The sequence below is a fragment of the Gossypium hirsutum genome, chromosome D11 (assembly GCF_007990345.1).
Source record: "Gossypium hirsutum isolate 1008001.06 chromosome D11, Gossypium_hirsutum_v2.1, whole genome shotgun sequence".
NCBI lineage: Eukaryota > Viridiplantae > Streptophyta > Magnoliopsida > Malvales > Malvaceae > Gossypium > Gossypium hirsutum.
In genome coordinates, this window is record NC_053447.1 from 53,082,879 (window position 1) to 53,103,377 (window position 20,499).

The 20,499-nt window shown below is 32.3% G+C and overlaps 1 protein-coding gene, 1 long non-coding RNA gene and 2 other non-coding genes across 4 annotated transcripts; 1 reads left to right on the plus strand and 3 right to left on the minus strand.

The window, feature by feature from the left end:
• Nucleotides 1-300: 300 nt before the first annotated feature.
• LOC107935235 (uncharacterized) lies at nucleotides 301-2,013 on the plus strand. The gene is made up of 2 exons (XM_016867807.2): nucleotides 301-1,245; nucleotides 1,566-2,013. The coding sequence occupies exons 1-2, from the start codon at nucleotides 490-492 to the stop codon at nucleotides 1,680-1,682; spliced, it is 873 nt and encodes a 290-aa protein (XP_016723296.1). The 5' UTR covers nucleotides 301-489; the 3' UTR covers nucleotides 1,683-2,013.
• A 12,831-nt stretch (nucleotides 2,014-14,844) lies between these two features.
• On the minus strand, nucleotides 14,845-16,016 carry LOC121223107 (uncharacterized). The gene is made up of 2 exons (XR_005920497.1): nucleotides 15,421-16,016; nucleotides 14,845-15,150 (listed from the first exon to the last, which is right to left on the minus strand). It is a non-coding gene; the product is annotated as an uncharacterized lncRNA (long non-coding RNA).
• LOC121224026 (small nucleolar RNA snoR138) lies at nucleotides 15,371-15,509 on the minus strand. The gene has a single exon (XR_005921489.1). It is a non-coding gene; the product is annotated as a small nucleolar RNA snoR138 (small nucleolar RNA).
• Nucleotides 15,567-15,714, minus strand: LOC121224015 (small nucleolar RNA U19). The gene has a single exon (XR_005921478.1). It is a non-coding gene; the product is annotated as a small nucleolar RNA U19 (small nucleolar RNA).
• Nucleotides 16,017-20,499: the final 4,483 nt, after the last annotated feature.

The window sequence follows — 20,499 nt, forward strand, 5'->3', positions numbered from 1 at the left end:
TCATTACATAGTTTAATAATAAAATGAAAAATATACTATTGGGTGTGGTTATAGTATTCAAAACATTATCTGGCTTATTGTAGGCTGTTAGCTTCACTTTAACCAAAGTGTTGGTATAGTATTCAAAACTTTTACCTGTTGACAAAAAAAATAAAGAAAAAATTAAAAAACTAAAAAGAAATATCCTGGAACTGGGAACTTGAACCCTGTAAGGGAAGGCATTCTCTTAGTGGGTCCCTTTGGACCACCCTTAATTTGTCATCCTGTTAGAAGGGATAAGCTCATAAGAACTCAAAACCGTCATTTTTCTCACTCCAAAGAGCTAGAGGACACCATTTGTGCTGGTGGCCTTTGCTCTCATCACTCATAATTCCACATAAAACTCCTTGTAAAGCCACCTTTTTTGATCCAATAATTCAAACCCCTTCACCCACCTCACTTCCTATAATAACTCCCCCCATTTGAATCGGATTCCATTTCCTAAAAAATATGATTCACCAAGAGATGGATATTGATCATGAATGGGTCTTCCTCCCTGATAATAGATTCCTGGATATCAATCAAGACCATGGAGGAAAACGAGTTTCTGATTCAAACCTTGTTTTCTTCACAGACTACTTCGATGAAGAACAGTCTCCGCCATCAGGGAATTCAGGGAAGGTAGCTAAACAAGTTGTCCCAGTTCCATTTCCATTGGAACCAAGAATCCTTAAGGTTCCAGAAAATGAAATAGGGAAGGAAATCACCAAAAGGGTACCTCTTGATTTCAGTTCTACACCATCCATGATTCTTGAGAAGATCAAAGAAGGTGGTATGGAATCAGTTGGAGGTGATAAAGAAGTGAAGACACAAGTTTCGTTTAGGAAACCAAGTTACAACAACAATGAATCTGTCGACATGACCAACAAAATGAACTCACCAAGGTCCACTACGAAAGGAGTTATCCCTCAATTGGATGCTGCAGGTACGTTTAATTTTGATGATGAAACTGAGTTTTTGGAGAACATGAATTCCCCCAAAATAAAAGATCTGGTGGAAAAGAAAGCTGAGAACAAAGATGTCAACTGGGAAGAAAGCTCTGGTGGCCTTAATTTATGGAAATGGAGTTTGACTGGTATTGGAGCCATCTGCTCTTTTGGTGTTGCTGCTGCTACCTTTTGCATCATCATTTTTGGAACTCAACAAAGGCACAAACAACAACAACTGAACCAAAAACTGTTGTTCCAACGTTACAGTGATGACAAGGTATGAAAATTTTCTCACTTTTTCTGTCTATTTTTTAAACTTTCCTGGAAATTTGGGAATCTTTGTAAATTTGAAGTTTTAACTGATCTGATAAAGATATTTGTTAAATTAAACATGTTGATGTGAACATTAGAGGTATATTTTGTCTCCTTTATTACCCCTACAATGCAAATAATTATGAAAAGGATATACACATTTCATCATTTAAGAGTCCAAATTCAAAAGCAACACCATTTCTTGCAAATTACATCACATCAAATTTAGGCCCCATTTTTAGATAATACTTGTAGCTTAAGTAACTTAATTTGTTGCTATTGTAGAGGATGAAGCAAGTGGTTCATCACACAACCAAACTCAATGAAGCAATTTCAGTGGTGAGAGGAGTACCAATCACCAGAGCTCAAATAACATTCGGGGGTTACTATGATGGTATTTAAAGCAATATTGCCTGGAGAAATCTGGACCACTCGTCTGCTGTTATTCTCCAAGTGTCAAGGATTTACTATGCCAGTTCTATACAAGAATTTTAAATAGGGTATCTGTGTTTTTGTACATAATAAAATGGTATATGGATAGTGAATCCTGTTTGTAGTCCTTAAAATTCTATATTACAGTGTTTATTCAGCCACTTATAATAGATGCTTGCATCCTTGGCATATGCAAGCATAGTTTTTAAACTGTGGGAGTTGATGTTAGTGAAATGTCTACAAATTCAGCACTGATATGTATAAATATTGAGGAACATTAAATTTATCAAGATTTTCATCATTTCTCATCTCTCCATTCAGATTTGTTCTCTTGAATAGTTTCTACATACGCCATCTCCCTTCCAAAAAATAAAGAAATTGAGTATCACAATACAGTTTCAAAGGTTAAAGGATGAAATGTTACAAATATTAAATTTTGTGTTTATTAATTAAACAACATAAATGATTTTTTTTTTATCTCCTTTAGTCAAATCTATTAATCAGCTAGCCACTATTATTTGCGTGACTTAAGATTGAGTCTGGATTTCAGCAACTTTTTTTAATGTAATTAATATTATTCGGAATTTTTCGTTTTGGTAGTAAATTAAAACAACAAATTTTAAGTTTTATTTTGGTACTAATCATACTAATGCTTACCAATTGATTTCACCTTTACCGACCGAAATATGGTCTATCGGAAGATAAAAAATATAATTTTAAAGTTAAAAGTTAAATATTTTATTCTTTATTTTGGATTTTTGGAAGATTAAAATATGTTATAAGTTCATGTACTCTTTTAAAATTCAACATTTAGTCCATACACTTTTATTTTTAGAAATTTAGTTCATCTGTTTTTTAGATTTTAAAATAATGTTAGTAGTTGGACTTGAATTATGAACTCTGAAAAATAGATGGATTAAATTCTAATTTTTTTAATAGTAGAAGGATTTAAGGCATATTTTTAAACTTTTTGAATTATGGATCTTATTGTTTAATTTATGGAATAATTTTTTGACTTGTTCATTTTGAAATTGTTTGATGATAGATTGTATTTGCAAGGCTTATTAAAAAGTATTTTGTGTGATTGATTTGTATTTTATATTTGATATTTGTCAATATTATATATAATATTTTTAAAATAACAATAAATATGAAACAAACCAGTATAATATTGACTTTATTAATAAAAATAAAAACAATCAAATCTATTTAAGTGCATATATTTTTTAATCAATTGAAATTATTGTCGGTTTGGTTTTGAAGATCACTTATCCACAAAGCATGAATAACTTATTCTATAGTCCATTTTTTTTAATTTCAATTTTTAATCTCCCTTAGGTGGGTTTTAATCAATTTTTAATCATGTGCAGGCCAAAAATGGATCAATTAGCTGTCAAATGAGTTTTAATTTAAAATCCCATGAAGATATTTTAATAAGCAAAGAAAAGAAAGGAGAATGACCCAAAGCTATCCAAACAAGTAAGATTGATTTAGCCATGTCCCACCCCCACAACATTGAATGTTCTATCTTAATGCAAAATTATGAAAATAATAAATTGGTGGTATAAGTTTCAATATAAATGACTGATGTGATTGGGTTCCTGGAAGGATGTGTAGGATACTCTGAATCATTGCTGCAAGTTGGGTGAGAATGGGGGTGCCATGTTTATAGAAAATGCTCCAAATGCCAAAATAAAGGATCCAGACTATGCAAATTTGATTTTGGCTTTGGCTTGGAATCTTGGGTTTGGTTTTGTGGACAAACAACAACTTCCTACATTTGGTCAAATCAACTTTGATTTGCTAGTATTTTGTATGCCAAGCTTCTCTCCTTTCTATTTCCAATCAAATAGGATTTATCTACAAATTTAACTCATCAAATATCTCTTTCAACACGTTTTATGTAATGATTCTAAGAACAGGGAATTTCTTTAAATTCACTGAACTTTTATTTTTAGAACATGAAAATACTAACAAGCAATATTTAGAAAAGAAAAAATAAACATTTTTCTTGTTTATTTATTTTTTGGAATATAAAGTATTTAATGATACTAAATATAAAATTATATAAAATTAAAAAATATGTAATTTATATTTTTTTAATTAAATTAACTTGCGTTTTATTCAAAAAAAAGTAAAGTAAAAAACCAATTACCTAAACTAAAAACAAAGGCCCATAAAAAACCAAAACCAACCTTATTTCAAAATCCCAAAAAACTCAATCTTTAAATAAACAATCATTCCTAACAAAACCCTAAAAAAAAATCATCTCGCAGTGAGTCTTCATCTTCGACGATCACTCGCGTTCTCAACAGATCTTCTTTCCAAGCTTCAAAAAAGTGGCCGTCAACAACCCATATCTTCTTATGGTCAAAGGCATCTCCTTTATGAGTGATTTTACTCACTATTTTGGTTGCTCTTTCACTAAAACAACTTTTAGATCTGAAATGCCTTACCATTTGCCTCCTCATTTTCTTCTATAAAAAACCAAAGTATTCTCCTTCTAACACTCCGATCTATATTTCCTTATCTTTCAAATCTGTGGTGTTCCTTCGATTTCACCACCATCCCGTCAACTACCCCCTCTTCCACCTTGTCTGTCATACTCAACAGCCCAAACTACCGAATTGGAAAGGCCATTAGCCAAATAAGTATTCACATCCTCATTTAACCCTTCTTTTGCTATGATGTGTGTTACTTTGTTTGTTTGTCTCCCTGCATGCTTAAATCTACAAGTTATAAAGTTGCTTATTAATCTTTTGGCAACTGAAATGTAAGCCCTAATTTCATATCTATCCCTCTTCCTCACTTTGTGTCTTTTTAATAATAGTTAATGCGTCACCTTTAACTTCAACTCTTAAGAAGCTTAACTCTACCCCGAATCTAATCGCCTGAACACATGTAAGTGCCTTTGCTGCAAAGGTCGTTAGTATGTACTCGTTATTGTAAACTTTTACTTTTAAAAGTTGACCAGATGAGTTTCTAATGACAATTCCTATACATGACTTCTTGTGTTGTTTATCAAGTGCAGCATCAAAGTTGACTTTAACATTCATGCCCTAATAACACCTCTAACTCGTATCCGTCGCTGGAATATGGTTACAAAGCATTACCATAAAAACATAACTTAAAATCATTCATTTCCAAACATTTCATAAATCATAGCATAATTCATTCAAACACATGTATATCATCCCTTATTTGAGCACTCGAGGCCTTAAAAACACTTTAGAAATGATTTAGGACTAAATTGGAAACATATGAAATCTTAGGGAAAAAGTTAGAAAAATTCACATTGTAGGGGTCACACGGCCATGTGACTCACATGATTGAGACACACGCTCGTGTCTCAGGCCATGTAACATTCGAAATAGGGATACACAGTCGTGTCTTAGCCCATGTCCGTGCCCATGTAACTCTCTAAGTTGGGTCACACGGCCAAGCCACATGCCCGTGTGACAGGCCGTATGCTAGGCCATGTAACTGCCTGACTTGCAACCTTTAAAGCCTACAGGGGACACACAGCCGTGTCACATGACCGTGTGTCACACACGACTGAGACACACGCCCGTGTCTTAGGCTGTATGGACAAGAAATAGGCCAAAATCAAGCCATTTCTTTCACCCAATTCAAGCATGAACCTACAAGCCATTTGCACATATAACCAAGACTTTAAATCATGTCCAAAACATGCATAATAAGACCAATTCAATAAGCTATTTACTCATACAACCAATATGTCAATAAGACACCTCAATCACAACAATCAAATATACTTAAACATATGCATATTTTAGCCATTCATCAACCATTCACATCTAACCTATTTTCATACCAAACTCACCATAATTGACCACATACCAAATCACATCATAACATACCAAATTGGTTATTTAAAACATACATTCACTTAGTCATATCAACACCAACCATCAAAGTATCAAAATGACAAAAGCATACCAACCATAATATCATATATACATGCCAAACATAACCAACTAGATCATTAAGCACAAGTCCACCTATACATGCCATTATAACCATGACTAAAATATTAAAATCTACTAATATAATCTCTAGATAGTGTGATAGGTCTCTAACGAGCTTCCAAACCGATCGAGCATCCGATAATCTATAAAACATGAGAAAGAAAATTATGTAAGCATATAATGCTTAGTAAGTTCGTAAATCATGAACATAGCATACCATTTCAATGCAAAATCTTATAAAATAGACATGAATCAATCCAACATAAGCTTGGCACAAGCTTAAGCATCACCAACAACACAAGTTAGTGCTTAAACACATAACTTAACAAAATCATCACATGATAAGATAAATTTCATGAACATAGTATCTTTGAATTCATACTTTCCATAATCATGAATATACATAAATTGATTATTGATATTTTATACATTTCCATAGGTTCAAAATATAGTCAATCGGAACACTTACCGTTCCTTCCATTTTCATGCCAGTTGAACCATTTAGAATAATATTAGATACGCGAGAAGCTTACACAAAGTGTGCTAAACATATGGTCGAAATCATTCCTTTTTTTTTCTTTACATCATTTCTCACTCGAGCCATAAATTGGTTTGCTTACGCAAGCTGACGGTCAGAATGTAGCTACACGATGCCGCTCACACAAGCTGACGAGTATTCGCAACAAATTCTGGAACTCAGCCATCGATAGGACATTTAAGACCAGCACTTGAAACATGGTAACCCTAATGACATGACATTTGTATCCTATACATTTCTAAGGTTCAAACGAGGCTCAATAGTAGTTGAAACATTGTGGATTTCTGTCATAACATGATATAATAAATAGCATAATAGAATACAAATCAAATAACATTAAAATGTTATTTAAACATACAAACTTACCACGATTTTAAAGATGTCAAAATATGATCACTAATCTGAGACTTTATCTTTTCCTCGATCTAGATTTGTACAAGGCCTAATGATAAGCCATAAAAGCAACATATTTTTAATCTCATTCTTGATGTATTTTTGGATGATTAATTATGTAAATTAGTGAATTTTATGCTCCTAATCCTTCAAACTCATGTATCTATACTTATAAGAGCATTTGGGAGCAAAAAGAGTGAAAAATAAGCCAAAATCAGACAAATAGAGTTGTTTCCAGGATCCACACAGGCTGGCCACATGCCCATGTGCCAACCCGTGTCGATATTATACTCTGCTTTCCAAATACACTAAAAAATCTAATTTTTAGGCTTTTTGAGCATTCTAAAGCCTATAAATACCAATTAGAAGAAGACCTAAAGGGACGCAGTGAAGATTGAAGAAAAGACTCGAAGAACGCCATCAGAATCAACTCGGAAGCGGATCTCCTTTAAGATTGAAGATCTTCATTTAATTTCCTTTGAAGTTTTATTGAGTTTCTCTATGTCTTGTTGTTATCCTAACTTTGAGATGTTTCCATTTAGGATTATGAACTAAATTCCCTAGATACTTAGGGAAGATGAAACCTATGATGAATCTTATTATTTAATTTTTATTTTTACGCAATAAATACTTGATTCTTGTTCTCAATTATGTATGCTTATTTCATGTTTAATATTTTTAGGATATTAGTTCATGTTTAATGTGTTTATTCAGTAGAGCAAAAGTTCCTTTTTAATAGTAGATCTAGCATAATTGAGTGGAGTTGCATGCAATCCTAGAAATAGGATGACATAAATCTACCGGATTAGAGTCAAATCTAATAGGGGAATCTATAGATTGAGTTAATGCGACAATAAGGGTTTTAATTAAAAAGAGATTTCAATTAATCAACCTAGAGTCAGTTATTCTTACTCTCGAAAGAGATATTAGCATAATTTAGGGATTTCTACAGATCAAGACACAATTGAATAAATCGTTTAAATTTAGATTCATAATAATAAGTGAAGTCTGGGTGGATTCTTTCCTGGGTATTGTCTATCTCATTGGTATTTTTGATTATTTTCCTATTTTATTCTCTATTGCGTTCTTAGTTAAATTAGTTTAGTAATTTTAGATTAAAAGCAATCACTCCAATTTGACAGCTAAATAATAGAAAAATTGTAATTACTAGTACTTTTAGTCCTCGTGGATACAATATTCTCTACTCACCATAACTATACTATTATTCAAAAGGTGCGCTTGCCTTAGTCGTTATAGTTAATTTAGTGACCATCACCTTACTTGATCTAAATAAAAAAATTCAATCCATTTGATATTCATTCTATTCAATTCAGTCTAAAATTCATACTTTTAAAAAATTACATTTTCCCCCTAATGTTTTAACTTCTTTACAATTTAGTCCTTCAGCTCATAAATGACAATTTATGCAATTTCATCCACATATCATGCTTGTCGATTTACCTAGGGGCTCATATCAACCCACACAAATCATCAATTCACAACTTCATCATGATATTTTACTACTTTTAGAAATAAGTCCCTAAATGATAATTTCATCAAAAATCACTTTACAAAAGTTGTTTATTTAACAATAAGGACTCATAATCTTTCATCAAACTTCATAAATCATGCAAGAAAATTCATGGTGAAACCCTAGACCTTTAACATTTTTGCAAATTAGTCATTGGGCTAGCTAAATTAAACTATAATGACTTCAAAAACCTAAAAATCATTAAAAACGGAAGTGAAATACATCTCATGCAATCAAAATAAGGTGACTGAACCCTAGACATGGAGTTTTGACAATTTTGGTTGAAGGAAACCAAGTTTAGAAGATGATATCTTTGTTTTCTTTCTTTTGTTTTTATGATTTTAGCCTTTATTTACTTAATTACATTTTTAACCCTTAAAAACATCCTTAATTTCAATAAAACCAAACCTATAAATTTCCACTACCACATAAATGGTCTAATTACCACTTAAGGACTCTTACATTAAATTTCTATAGCCATTTGATACCTTTAGCTTCTAGAACTCTACTTTTGCACCTTTTACGATTTAGTCCTTTTCACTTAATTAAGTATGCAAACAACAAAATTTCTTAACAAAATTTTTATACGACACTACTAACATACCGTAGAAATTAAAATAATAATAAAATAAATATTTTCATGTCATATTTGTGGTCCTAAAACTACCTTTTCGATTTCACTGAAAATGGGCTGTTACATCTCCAGTGGTTTTTAGTATTCGTTTGCCACTATGCTGATTGGTACTTTCTTATTTACGTATTCTAATTCCCATAAATATTTTGTAATGAATTAAACCAAACTTGCCCCTATTTGTATCTTATTTTCATGAACCAATTTATTTTTGGTTGTCTATAATCCCCATATTTCGCACACTATTGTTCTAATTCGATGCTTAGATTTTTTTTTCGAATAAAGCCTGCATCTAGTCCTTATACTGTAACTGATCTTGCTCCAGGGTCCACTCGATTCCAAGTCTGGACTAGAGGTGTGCATGGGTCGGGTTCGGGTCACGCTCAACTAAAAATTTAGGCCCGTTTCTAGGCCCGGGCTCAGCGGCCCAAAAATGGGCTTAAAATTTTTCCCAAGTCCAAACCAGATAAAAATGTTAAAACCCGGGCCCGACTCAGCCCGCCCATATTAATTTTTATATTATTTTTATATAATTTTAAAATATATATAATACATCAAAAATACTAAAAACATCAAAATAAATATTTCTCAACAAATTGAATTCGGGCCGGGCCTGGCCCAGGCCAAAAATGCCTTACTTGAGGCCCAGCTCAATTTTTAAACGGGCCTTATTTTTTGTCCAAGCCCATTTTTTGGGCCTATATTTTAGCCCAAACCCTCCCACATTTCAAGCGAGCCAACAGGTCTAGTCTGGACCAAACATCAGCTGCAAATGGACAGTCTCTAAACACATGATTTGTGGTTTCAGTACTGTTTAAGCACCTCGAACAGTTTGTTGCGTTCCCCAATATGTGTTGATATAGATTAGAAAGAGTAGGTAGAAAGTTATTTAGGGTTTTCCATACCAAGATTTTTGTTTTTGAGGGTAATTCCACCATCTATAGTTTTTTGTACATGGGCTTGTAATAATTTTGATTTGTTTGTAAATTTGTTGCTCTGTCATTCTGTATTAAATTTTTGTAACCATTTCGCACCGTATAAACCCCTGAAGCTTCTCCTCTTCATACCATTCTATCAACTTCTTGCTCAATAGGAAGGGAAATACATAAAATCTTCTCAGCATCTTCGGGATGAAAGGTACTACGCTTTTAATGAATTTGCTAATAACGAATCTGGATAATAAATTACACACCAATCTTACTTTGCTAACAATGCCACATTAAACTTCGATAAACATCTAAAGCCCATTCTACAATATTATTTCAATTCACCAAGCTTCCTCCACTCACACCAATGAATTCCACGTTTATCATGTCATTTTGCCACCAAAATCGGCCCATAATGTTTTCCAATTATGCACAAAACGATTTTGGTAACAAAAAACATGCCATATAGTAGGTAGGAATTATCTGTAGTACTGCTTTTATAAACACCTCATTTCCTCCAATTGACAAAAATCTTGTACTCCACCTCTTGACCTGACTGATCGTTTTATCCTTTAGGAGTTTTCCTTTAGGAGCTAGAAAGTTATTTTTTATCCCTTCTTACTATATTTGATAGACCCAAGTATTTCTCTAGATTTCTTGAGGTTTGTACTTCCCGTATGTTCACTAATTGCTCCCTCTTCTACTCTGTAACGTTTGAGTTGAAATATACCATTAACTTATCAAAGTTTATGCATTGACCAGAACAAATTTCTTACTCTCGTAATATGGTTTTAAGGTTATAGGCTCCCTTTTTTTGTAGCATCCCCAAATAAAATGTAATTTTCCACAAAAAGTAGGTGCATAATAGTTGGACCTTTACAACATACCTTTTACCCTTTAATAATACCTTCCCATTACGCTAACCTCATTAAAAAAGAAAGGCCTTTGCTACAAATTAAGAACAAATAGGGGATTAATGGATCACCTTGACGCAACCCCCTCATTGGTTTGAAACTCTCACCTATCTCACCATTCATGCATACTAAATAATTCACTAATTTTACACACCGCATAATTAAGGACACAAAGGGCTCTACAAATCCCATCCTATGTATAACTTTTTTCCAAAAAGATCACTCCACCCTATTATACGCCTTACTCATGTCTAGTTTTAGAACTAAACTTCCATGTTGGTCTATTCTTCTCTGTTTTGGAGAATGGATTAATTCAGACACTAATAGAACATTATCTGTAATAAGTCTTCCTGGCACAAATGCACTTTGGGCTTTATAAATACAACAGTTAAAAATACGACAAAGGCAAGTGCACCTATCGATAAATAGTATAGCTATGGTGAGTAGAGATATTGTATCCAAGAGGATAAAAAGTATTAGTAACTACCGTTTTCCTATTATTTAGCCGACAAATTGGAGTGATGGGTTTTAAACTAAAATTACTAACTTAATTTAACTAATAACTAAACAGAGAATGAATCAGAAAAATAATCTAATAATAACCAATGAGATAGGCAATATCCAGGAAAGAATTCATCTAGACTTCATCTATTATTATGAATATGAATTAAACAATTTATTTACTTGGTATCTTGATCCGTAGAAATCCCTAAATTATGCTAATATCTCTTTTGAGAGTAAGATCAACTGACTCTAGGTTGATTAATTAAAATTTCTTTCTAATTAAAACTCCTATTATTGCATTAAACTCAATTTATAGATTCCCCTATTAGATTTGACTCTAATCCGGCAGATTTATGTTGTTCTATTTCTAGCATTGCATGCAACTCCACTCAATTATGCTAGATCTACTCTTAAACATAGATTTTTAGTCCTCTGATTTAAGCATATTAAATATGAATTAATATCCCAAAAATATTAAAACAAGAAATTAGCACACATAACTAAGAACAATAATCAAGTATTTATCGCGTAAAGCAGAAATCAAATAATAGAATTTATCATAGGTTTCATCTTCCCTAGGTATCTAGGGAATTAGTTCATAATTATGAATAAAAACATCTCAAATTTAGAAAAACCACAAGAAATAAAAAAACCCATAAAAAATTCAAAAGAAATTAAAAGTGGTCTTCAATCTTGATGGAAATATGCTTTAGAGTTGGCTCCAATGGTGTTCTTCGAGTTGTTTTCTTCAATATTCTCTTATAGCTCTTATATCTCTTCTTCTATTTGGTATTTATAGAATTTAGAATGCTCAGAAAGCCTAAAAATTGTGTTTTCCCACGTGTTTGGGAAGCAAGTTACGAAATCGACACGATCTGGCACATGGCCGTGTGTCCAGTCCATGTGGTTCCTAAAATCTGCTCTTTTTGTCTGATTTTCGCTCGTTTTTTGCTCATTTAGTTCCCAAATGCTTACCTAAGTATAGGAACATGAATTCAAAGGATTAGGAGTATCAAATTCACCAATTTGCACAAATAATCATCCAAAAATACATTAAGAACGAGATTAAAATATGTTAGTTTTATCCTTTATCAATTAGTCATTGTCTTTGATATAATCTTGTAAATAGTACATAGGTTAATAGGGCGAAAATTCTTGAGGTTAGTTGAACTTGCCACTTTAGGTATAAGAACGATGTTTGTCATATTAACCCCATCAAATGGACCTCCGTCATTTAATATATCAAGAAAGAAATCTCCAACCTCTTGCCCAACAATATGCCAATACTTCTGGAAGAAAAGTGTTGAGAACCCATCACTCCCAAAAGCTTTGGTTGGCCCCATGCTTTTAAGAGCAAGAATAATTTCTTCTTTAGTATATTTTTTAGTTAAGCCTCGGATCTTTCTGTCCGAAATGCACATTCAATCCCTGAAAGTATATACTCAAGATTGCCAACTCCTCTTGAGGAAAAGATGTTTTCAAAATATCTCTTTGCCACCTCCGCCATCTCTCTTTTGTCTGTAGTTATTTGCCCCTATTCATTCTTGAGCTCCTCGACCCGAATTGCTCTTCTTCTTTAAGACGCAAAATCATGGAAGATTTTTTTTATTTTTATCTCCTTCTTTTAACCAATTCATCATTGCTTGTTGTTCCCAATACCTTTCTTCTTTTTCAATTTCCAAATTTAAATAAATTTAGGCGTCAATTAGTTCTGCCAAATTCTCATTTGCTCTCTCCATTCCATCGAGTTCCTTAATTCGAGCAAGTAATTTCCTTGATAGCCCTCTACGTAAATTTTTTATTCCCATTGCCCATCTTTGTAATCCTTTCCCTACTAATTCTAATTTCTCCATCACTCCTCCCCTACTCATTGCCCATAACCTCTTCACAAGACGTCTCCAGGGTCCACTATCTAATTTTGTCTCCATAAAGAAGACAACTTGGGGACTGTATAACTTCAGCATATACTGAAGTCTTCTAACGCCCCATGGACTCCCTAATCCACGGACATTCCAACTTAAGATTTTCATTGTGTCCGGCCATGAACACCTCTAATTATTATCAACTTACTAAATATTACCATCTAATTGACGCCTAATTCATTATATATATAAAAAATTTAAATAATGAATATTTAAAATTTATATTTAAACTCACTTGAATAATAATAAAATTAATATATAAATGCCAATCAACAAATTGCTCAAATCTGTGATTTTAGAATAATCAAAAGCAAAACAAATAATATGAATATAAAGATTTTTCCCTACCATTTTCATATTTCCCAAATAAACCTCTCTTTCCAATGTAACAAATGTTTCGGCACGGAAAAATTTTGGGAGCAGAATTAAATTATATACTTTTATGATAATAAGATATAATTTCGTCATTTTAATAGTTTATATCTTTATATTTTTAGAGGATTAAATCAAATTTTTATTATTTTTAGAATACCAAAGTATAATATCATTACTAATTTAAAATTTTATAAATTATAAATAACTTAATTAGAAAAATTTTCATTTAGGAGTACTAATCCCCTTCCCGGGGAAGAATGCTAGGTAGGATATGGGAGGATGGGTTGGGAAGGGATGGTTTGGAGTGGCACATTTTGTTTGGGGGCATGAAGGTTAATAACATTCTTTTAAGTCCCTATTGTGCAACTTATGCAGAGTGACGTTTATGTTTGGGGTCATTCGACTGATGGGATTTGTTGAGCTTGCTTTTGCAACCTTTGAGATATAACCAACTCGAATTGTTTCAACACCAATGTCAGTGATCCATATATTTCAAGATTGTCAAGTCTAGGAGGCATTAACGATAGTTTTTTGGATTTTGGTATAGGTACATGCATATACCGGTTACAATATGCAGGGTTTATATATATATATAACTCAAAAATTTTAATTAATTATAAAAATATTTATATTTTTTATTATGTATGACCTGAAATAAATAATAAAAATTGAAACGAAAAAAATTTACATAACTCGCTTGTCACGTCGACCAATTATTAACTGTTAAGATTAAAAAATTAACTTTTTGAGTGAAATCAATCTATTTACTAATATTTTTAAATATTTCAAGAACCAAAAATAATAATAATAGTAGTAGTAAAGCCATAGAAAATATCACAACCACTTTAATATGTTAAAATTTTTTTATAATGATTATTATTTTTATTTAAAACTAAAATTATTATTTTATGTAGTAAAACCATAAAAAAACGGCATCACCATCTTTAGACTTTTTTATTTTTTTATTTTTAATTTAAAATTAAATTTATTATTTTATTTGATAAAGTCATAAAGACTGATGTCACCAAAAATTAAAAAAAATTAAATTTTATTATTAAAAAAACAATTTAAAAAACCTACAAAAAGAATGAGTCTACCATATTAAAGGTAGTAACACCATTTCTCTATAACTCCAAATAAAATAATAATTTAAAATTTAAATTAACAACAAATAAAAAAACTAAAAATAGATGGTGCCATCAAATAAATAATAATTTTAAATTAAAAAAATTTAATTACTATTAAAATATCTAATATATTAAAATAATGACATCATTTTCTATGACTCCACTATTATTTATTTTTTGACCCAAAAATATTAGTATTAAACTGATATTTAATTTTTTTAATTCTAACCAAATTTCACTATTCATTTCAAGTAAATAATAAAGAAGTGAATATTTTTATAATTAATAAAAAATATCCGATTATTTTTATAAAAAAGCCGAATATGCAATACAACATCTAGATATAGATGCTTGATGGCCTTGCTCAGAACCTATGGATAGGGGCATTAATTAAGTTACTCAGGGGGAAAGGACTCCATCGAATACGAAGTAGAAACACTGCATTCGATGGGGTTGGAGGGACAGCAAACATAGAGGAGATGGTCCAGTGAGGGGCGGACTTGCTTGTCACATGGAATGGTTTGTAATACCGCCTTGGCTACTGGGTCTAATATTTGTGCAAGTTTGAAGAGGAAATCAGACTCTAACCTGCTAATGTTTTTACAACACATACATCAGTTGAATTGTAATTCAAAATCATACTCATGCATTAAAACCCAAAGTTACCATTTAATTTTGAGCTTCAAACGGGAAAAATCATACTTAAAACATTTTGTTAAAACATTATTCTAATTAACTCGATCAACCATATTTTATTCTCTTCTTTTAAAAACCTTAAAAATGACTGCAAAACTGAAAACAAAAATAGGAATGTACGAAAACAATCTAGGAAAGGAACGGAGGAAAATCGTTCCTTACCCTCAAACTGGTTCGAGTTGATCTCAGCCTCTGTCTGAACCAAACGGCGTTGGATTACAATCTAACCTTCTGGTTATTCGAGAGGCATTCTTGTTAACACTATATATTATTATATTCACCCCCAAAAAAATCGTAAAAATTAGGGAAAATGTCCAAGGCTGCTTGGGGGACAACGGGTGAAGAAAGAGAAGCCAAGAGTCCCCTCAAAAAGGCCTTGGTTAAATCGACCAGAAACATCAGGAACCCGATATCTCTGTTTTTCGAATCGATTTCTGCCTCCAAACTAAGCCAATTGCGAAACTTGGATTTCATTCACATGGCTACTCAAAGAGGCAAATAATGAAGCAATTTTTTAAGAGGAAGGGTTGTTGGCTGGAGAGAAGAGGCGCCCTAGGGTTTTAATAAGATGGGAGCAGATCGGTTAGGGTTTTCTGGTAGAGGCTTATTGTTTTCATTATTTTCCTTTTTTTTAGTGTGTGTACTTCCATTACATGGTTTAAGACTTAAAGAAGTCGGTCCAATGGGCTCTGCATCTGGGTTTTAAAAGCCCCTTAAAGCATATAATTTGGGGTATAGGAGTATGAAACTTTTTTATATATGGTATCTGCACCTTTTTTTTCTTGTAAAAAAAATTACATTTTAGTGATTAAAAGTAATAGTGCTAGTATTTTAGTGTTTAAATTAAATTTTAGAGTTGATCTGATAAAACCTTAAAATTAACTAATAGCATTAATAATTAACTTCCATTAAATTAATTAGACAAATTAAACAAATTCAAAATGCCAAATTTATTTTATTAACGAAAATTCAAATTTAATAATATTAATAATTATCGTTCATCAGATCAATCCTAAAATTTAAATTAAACATAAAAAGTTAACAACCTTATCTTTTAAGTGCCAAAACATATAAGTTGTACCAAATACAAGTAACATAATAGAAAATAAAATAAGTATCATATAAAAAAACTAGTGTGCACATACCCAAGCTATGCACGGGCTGTAGATAGTGATTATCATCCCAGGTGTGGCCTGAGTTTGAATTGTGCTAGTTGTGTTGGTTCTTCGAACTTTACCTTGTTATTATAATTTATCAAAAAAAATTATAATCTAAAATTGTACTGTTAAACTATTGTAAATTTTTATACAATCGGGAGTGATTACCTTATTAATTTTGTCCGGTAGGAATCGACCTTCATCTTTATATGATATTGCATGCAAACGTGCAACAATGGAATTGTTGATTTTTAAAATAAGCAAAGTAGCCTTGCTATTTATCTAGAATAATTGATCGGCGATGTAATCAAGAATGCGGATTGCTATTCCATTGAGAATATGATGAAAAAGAAGGCCTTTCCCGATCGTGTCTACAACAAATGCTGTAAACTTGTACCTTGGAGGAGGCCGTTGGATTTGTTCAGCACAATGTTTGCAACATTATCCTCCTGCGATCTCCGTCACTTTATTCCGATGAATTCGGCATGATAAGTAATACCCCCAAAAGTAGTATCAACCTCAATTATTGTAGCGTGAATTGAGAACCTTCTAACCAATTCAAATAGTTAATAAATAATTTGATTTAACATATATGTTGCAATTAATGTTTGTGTGACACCCCGCACCTGACCTAACCATCGAATCTAAATGCCAGAAATACATTCATTGCCAGGGCAACTCAGACTAATTCCATACATTTAATTCAATAAGAAATAACAATTAAAACTTATTGTATCAACCACTTCTATTAATTAAGATTCATTTTTAAGTCTTTAAAATCATATTGAAAACATTTTAAAATAGATTCTAAGTGTTTGGAGGTGTTCAAGACCATGTATGGGTCTCCGAGGGTTGAAACAACTCCACTTGTACTTATACAAGTCCCTAATACTACTGAAGTTTGGATTCTGCCTAAGTTGTTTCGATATAACTAACTCCATGTACCTATACTATTATACCAAGACCCAAAAATTCACATATTTTGACCCTTAACATCACCATATCAAAATCATGACTTGTAATGCTCAAAAATCAAGTTCACAACATCATTTCCACACTTTAAACATCATGAACACATACATGTTAAAATGTTATCATGATTAGCTATCAAATTATTCTGCTTGGCAACCAACCAACCAGTTATTCAAGTGCATAATCTTTATATATCTACTTCATACATCAACCATGGCATGATAAACATATAAACATATCCAAATATGATCAAAACACACATACTTAGCTTAGGTTACAAATTCATCAATTCCATCTATCCAAAAATTATCATATAAGACTCCAACAACTACTTATAATCTAGGTACATGCCAACACATGGCTAGGACCAAAAAAACAATACAAACATTGATTGAGCTAAGAGGAGAGTCCTGAATGATGTTGATATAACTGAACCTGTTTGTCACTTGCGCGCAGAAATAAATAAATCTGCATGCTGAGTAAAAAAGCTCTGTGGTGCTTACATAATTTGCTAACAATGCATATACATAATAAGTAAATAGATGTGTTATTAGTTCATTTCAGGCATAATTGCAAAAAAAACCCTCAAGTTTGGGGAATTTTGGTTTTGTGCCCTTGACTTTTTTTTATTGACACCCTCAACGTTATGATCTTTTCAGAAATCAACCCAATTTTAATGGTAAGCGTGAGTTAATCGTCAGTTAAGCACCGGTCAACGAAATAAGCCTATGTGGCATGCCACATAAGCATGATGACGTCATCTAAAAAAATTGTTTAACAATTTTTTTTTTCATTTTGTTTCCTTCTTTCTTTGTCTCTCTTTCTCTCTTCCTTGCTGTTATAGTAAAACACATACACACCACCACCATTTTCATCAGAGCCCACACCGGATTCAAGTCGACTCAAAGAACCAGAACTCCAGTAAGTTCCTCCTTTTTAATTGATTAATCAATATTCTCCTTGTCCAAAACCCTAACAAAAAATCTCATTTATTTCTTCTTTTTCTTTTTAGGTTGGTTTGCTTGGAATGATATTCATGAAATAGATAGGCAAGCATTGAAAGAATTCTTCGAAGGCAGCTCAATCTCAAGAGCCCTAAAATCTACAATGAGTACAGGGATTTCATCATCAACAAATACAAGGAAGACCTTTCTCGTCGCCATTACCAAAATCTGCAAATCCTTCATTGGCGATGTCACTTTACTCCATAAGGTTTTCTGTTTCTTGGAAACATAGGGTTTGATCAACTTCGTCGCCCCGCCTCCACCCCATGAAGGTTTCGAGAACAATAAGGGTTTAGGTAAAAAATTGGGCCTCAAATGGAGTCTCGGTTGTTGCTACTCCTAATTCGTTGCAGTCGCTTTTAGCGCCAGCTGTTAAAGGTAAGAATAGTGGTGATGGGGTTGAAGAGAGTGGAGTCAAGTTGCCTCCCCTGTCTTCATAATTGATTTTTTAGTGATTTGAAGAGACTACATTATGGTAGTTGTGGAGATAATTGTGATTTTGGGTACTATAAATATAAAATGGTATTTTATTTTTTAAAATTTGAAAGATTCTTTTTGCGATTAATTTTTTGTTTGGAATTGTTTTTATCTGTTGATTTTTTTCATTAGATTAGAAAAAAATATTCAGTTGAAATGGGTATTTGAGAGAGTGAAATGCAGGTGTGGGCTCTGATGAAAATGGTGGTAGGTGTGTCTGTATCTGTTTTTTTTTTACTATAATAGTAGGGAAGAGAGAAGAAGAAAGAAGGAAACAAAATGAAAAAAATTGTTAAACAAAATTTTTTAGATGATGTCATCGTGCTTATGTGGCATGCCACATAGGTTTATTTCGTTAACCGACGCTTAACTGACGGTCAACTCACGTTTATCATTAAAATTGGGTTGATTTATGAAAAATTCATAACGTTGAGGGTGTCAATAAAAATAAGGTCAAGGGTACAAAACCAAAAGCCCCCAAACGTTGAGGGTTTTTTTTTTGTAATTATGCCTTCATTTTAGTACATTATACAATCAAGTCTGTGATGGAGAATACTATCTCTTAGCATCATTTCCTTGGTGCTTTCTTATGGCTGTCATAGTTTGGTTCTGTTTGGTAAATCAACATCTTGATGTACCCTCAAGGCTTTGCTTCTCGATCTCATATATCAAATAACTTGATTCCTTTCATAACATTGTTCATATTTCAATTTCATTCTCAAGCATAAGTCTTTTTTTTTTGTATTTCAATCATATAACACTTTGTACTTTAGCCACATTGCATTAACATTTTAGCCCCTATTAACCGTGTTGACACCATTTTTTGGTGAAAATTGGAGTCGTCACCGATCTTTTAAAGAAGTGTGATCGGATCACCTTGAAAATAATTTTAGGTCTGCGAATTTTGAGAAAATAGGTTCGGGAGTCGGTTACGCATGTGGAAGGGTTAGCACCCCCGTGACGCCCAAAATTGGTACCGAATTGATTGTTTAATGTCTTAATGTCGAAATTTTGAAAAGATTTTAAAATACGATCCTTTTATCTTGAATAAAATGAATTGGATGATGAGGCTCATCAATTTCAAAGAAATAAATTGTCACACTCAGTAAGTTAGAATGCAACACGCCAAATTCTCAAAATTAAGTTTATCCTTTGACTTTTAAAACCTATGCATTTCGAGAAGGATATCTGATTATTTGGGTCGAATGAAAAATCAAAACTCAGTAAGTTAGGGTTCAATTTCTCAAAATTCCTAAATACCGAACATTGCCTTTATTTTTAAAATCCTCGTTTCGAGAAAATAACATGTCATATCCAATGCGTTAGGACACAACGTGTCGAATTCTCGAGAATGGGTTTTTATTTGAAATTTGTGTGTTTGAATTAAAAAAAGGGTATTTGGTTACTTAAATTCAATGAAGAAAATTGAAACCCAGTAAGTTAGGGTACAATTCTCTTTGGAAATCTAAGATACTGGGTATTGCCTTATTTTGAAAACTATCGGTTAAAGTGATTCCCAAGACTTCAACTGTAACACCCCTTACTCGTATTCCGGCTCGGAACAGAGTATGAGGTATTACTAAGTTTTTTAAAAAATTTCGACAGCATTTCTGCTTAATTTTGCTTAAACC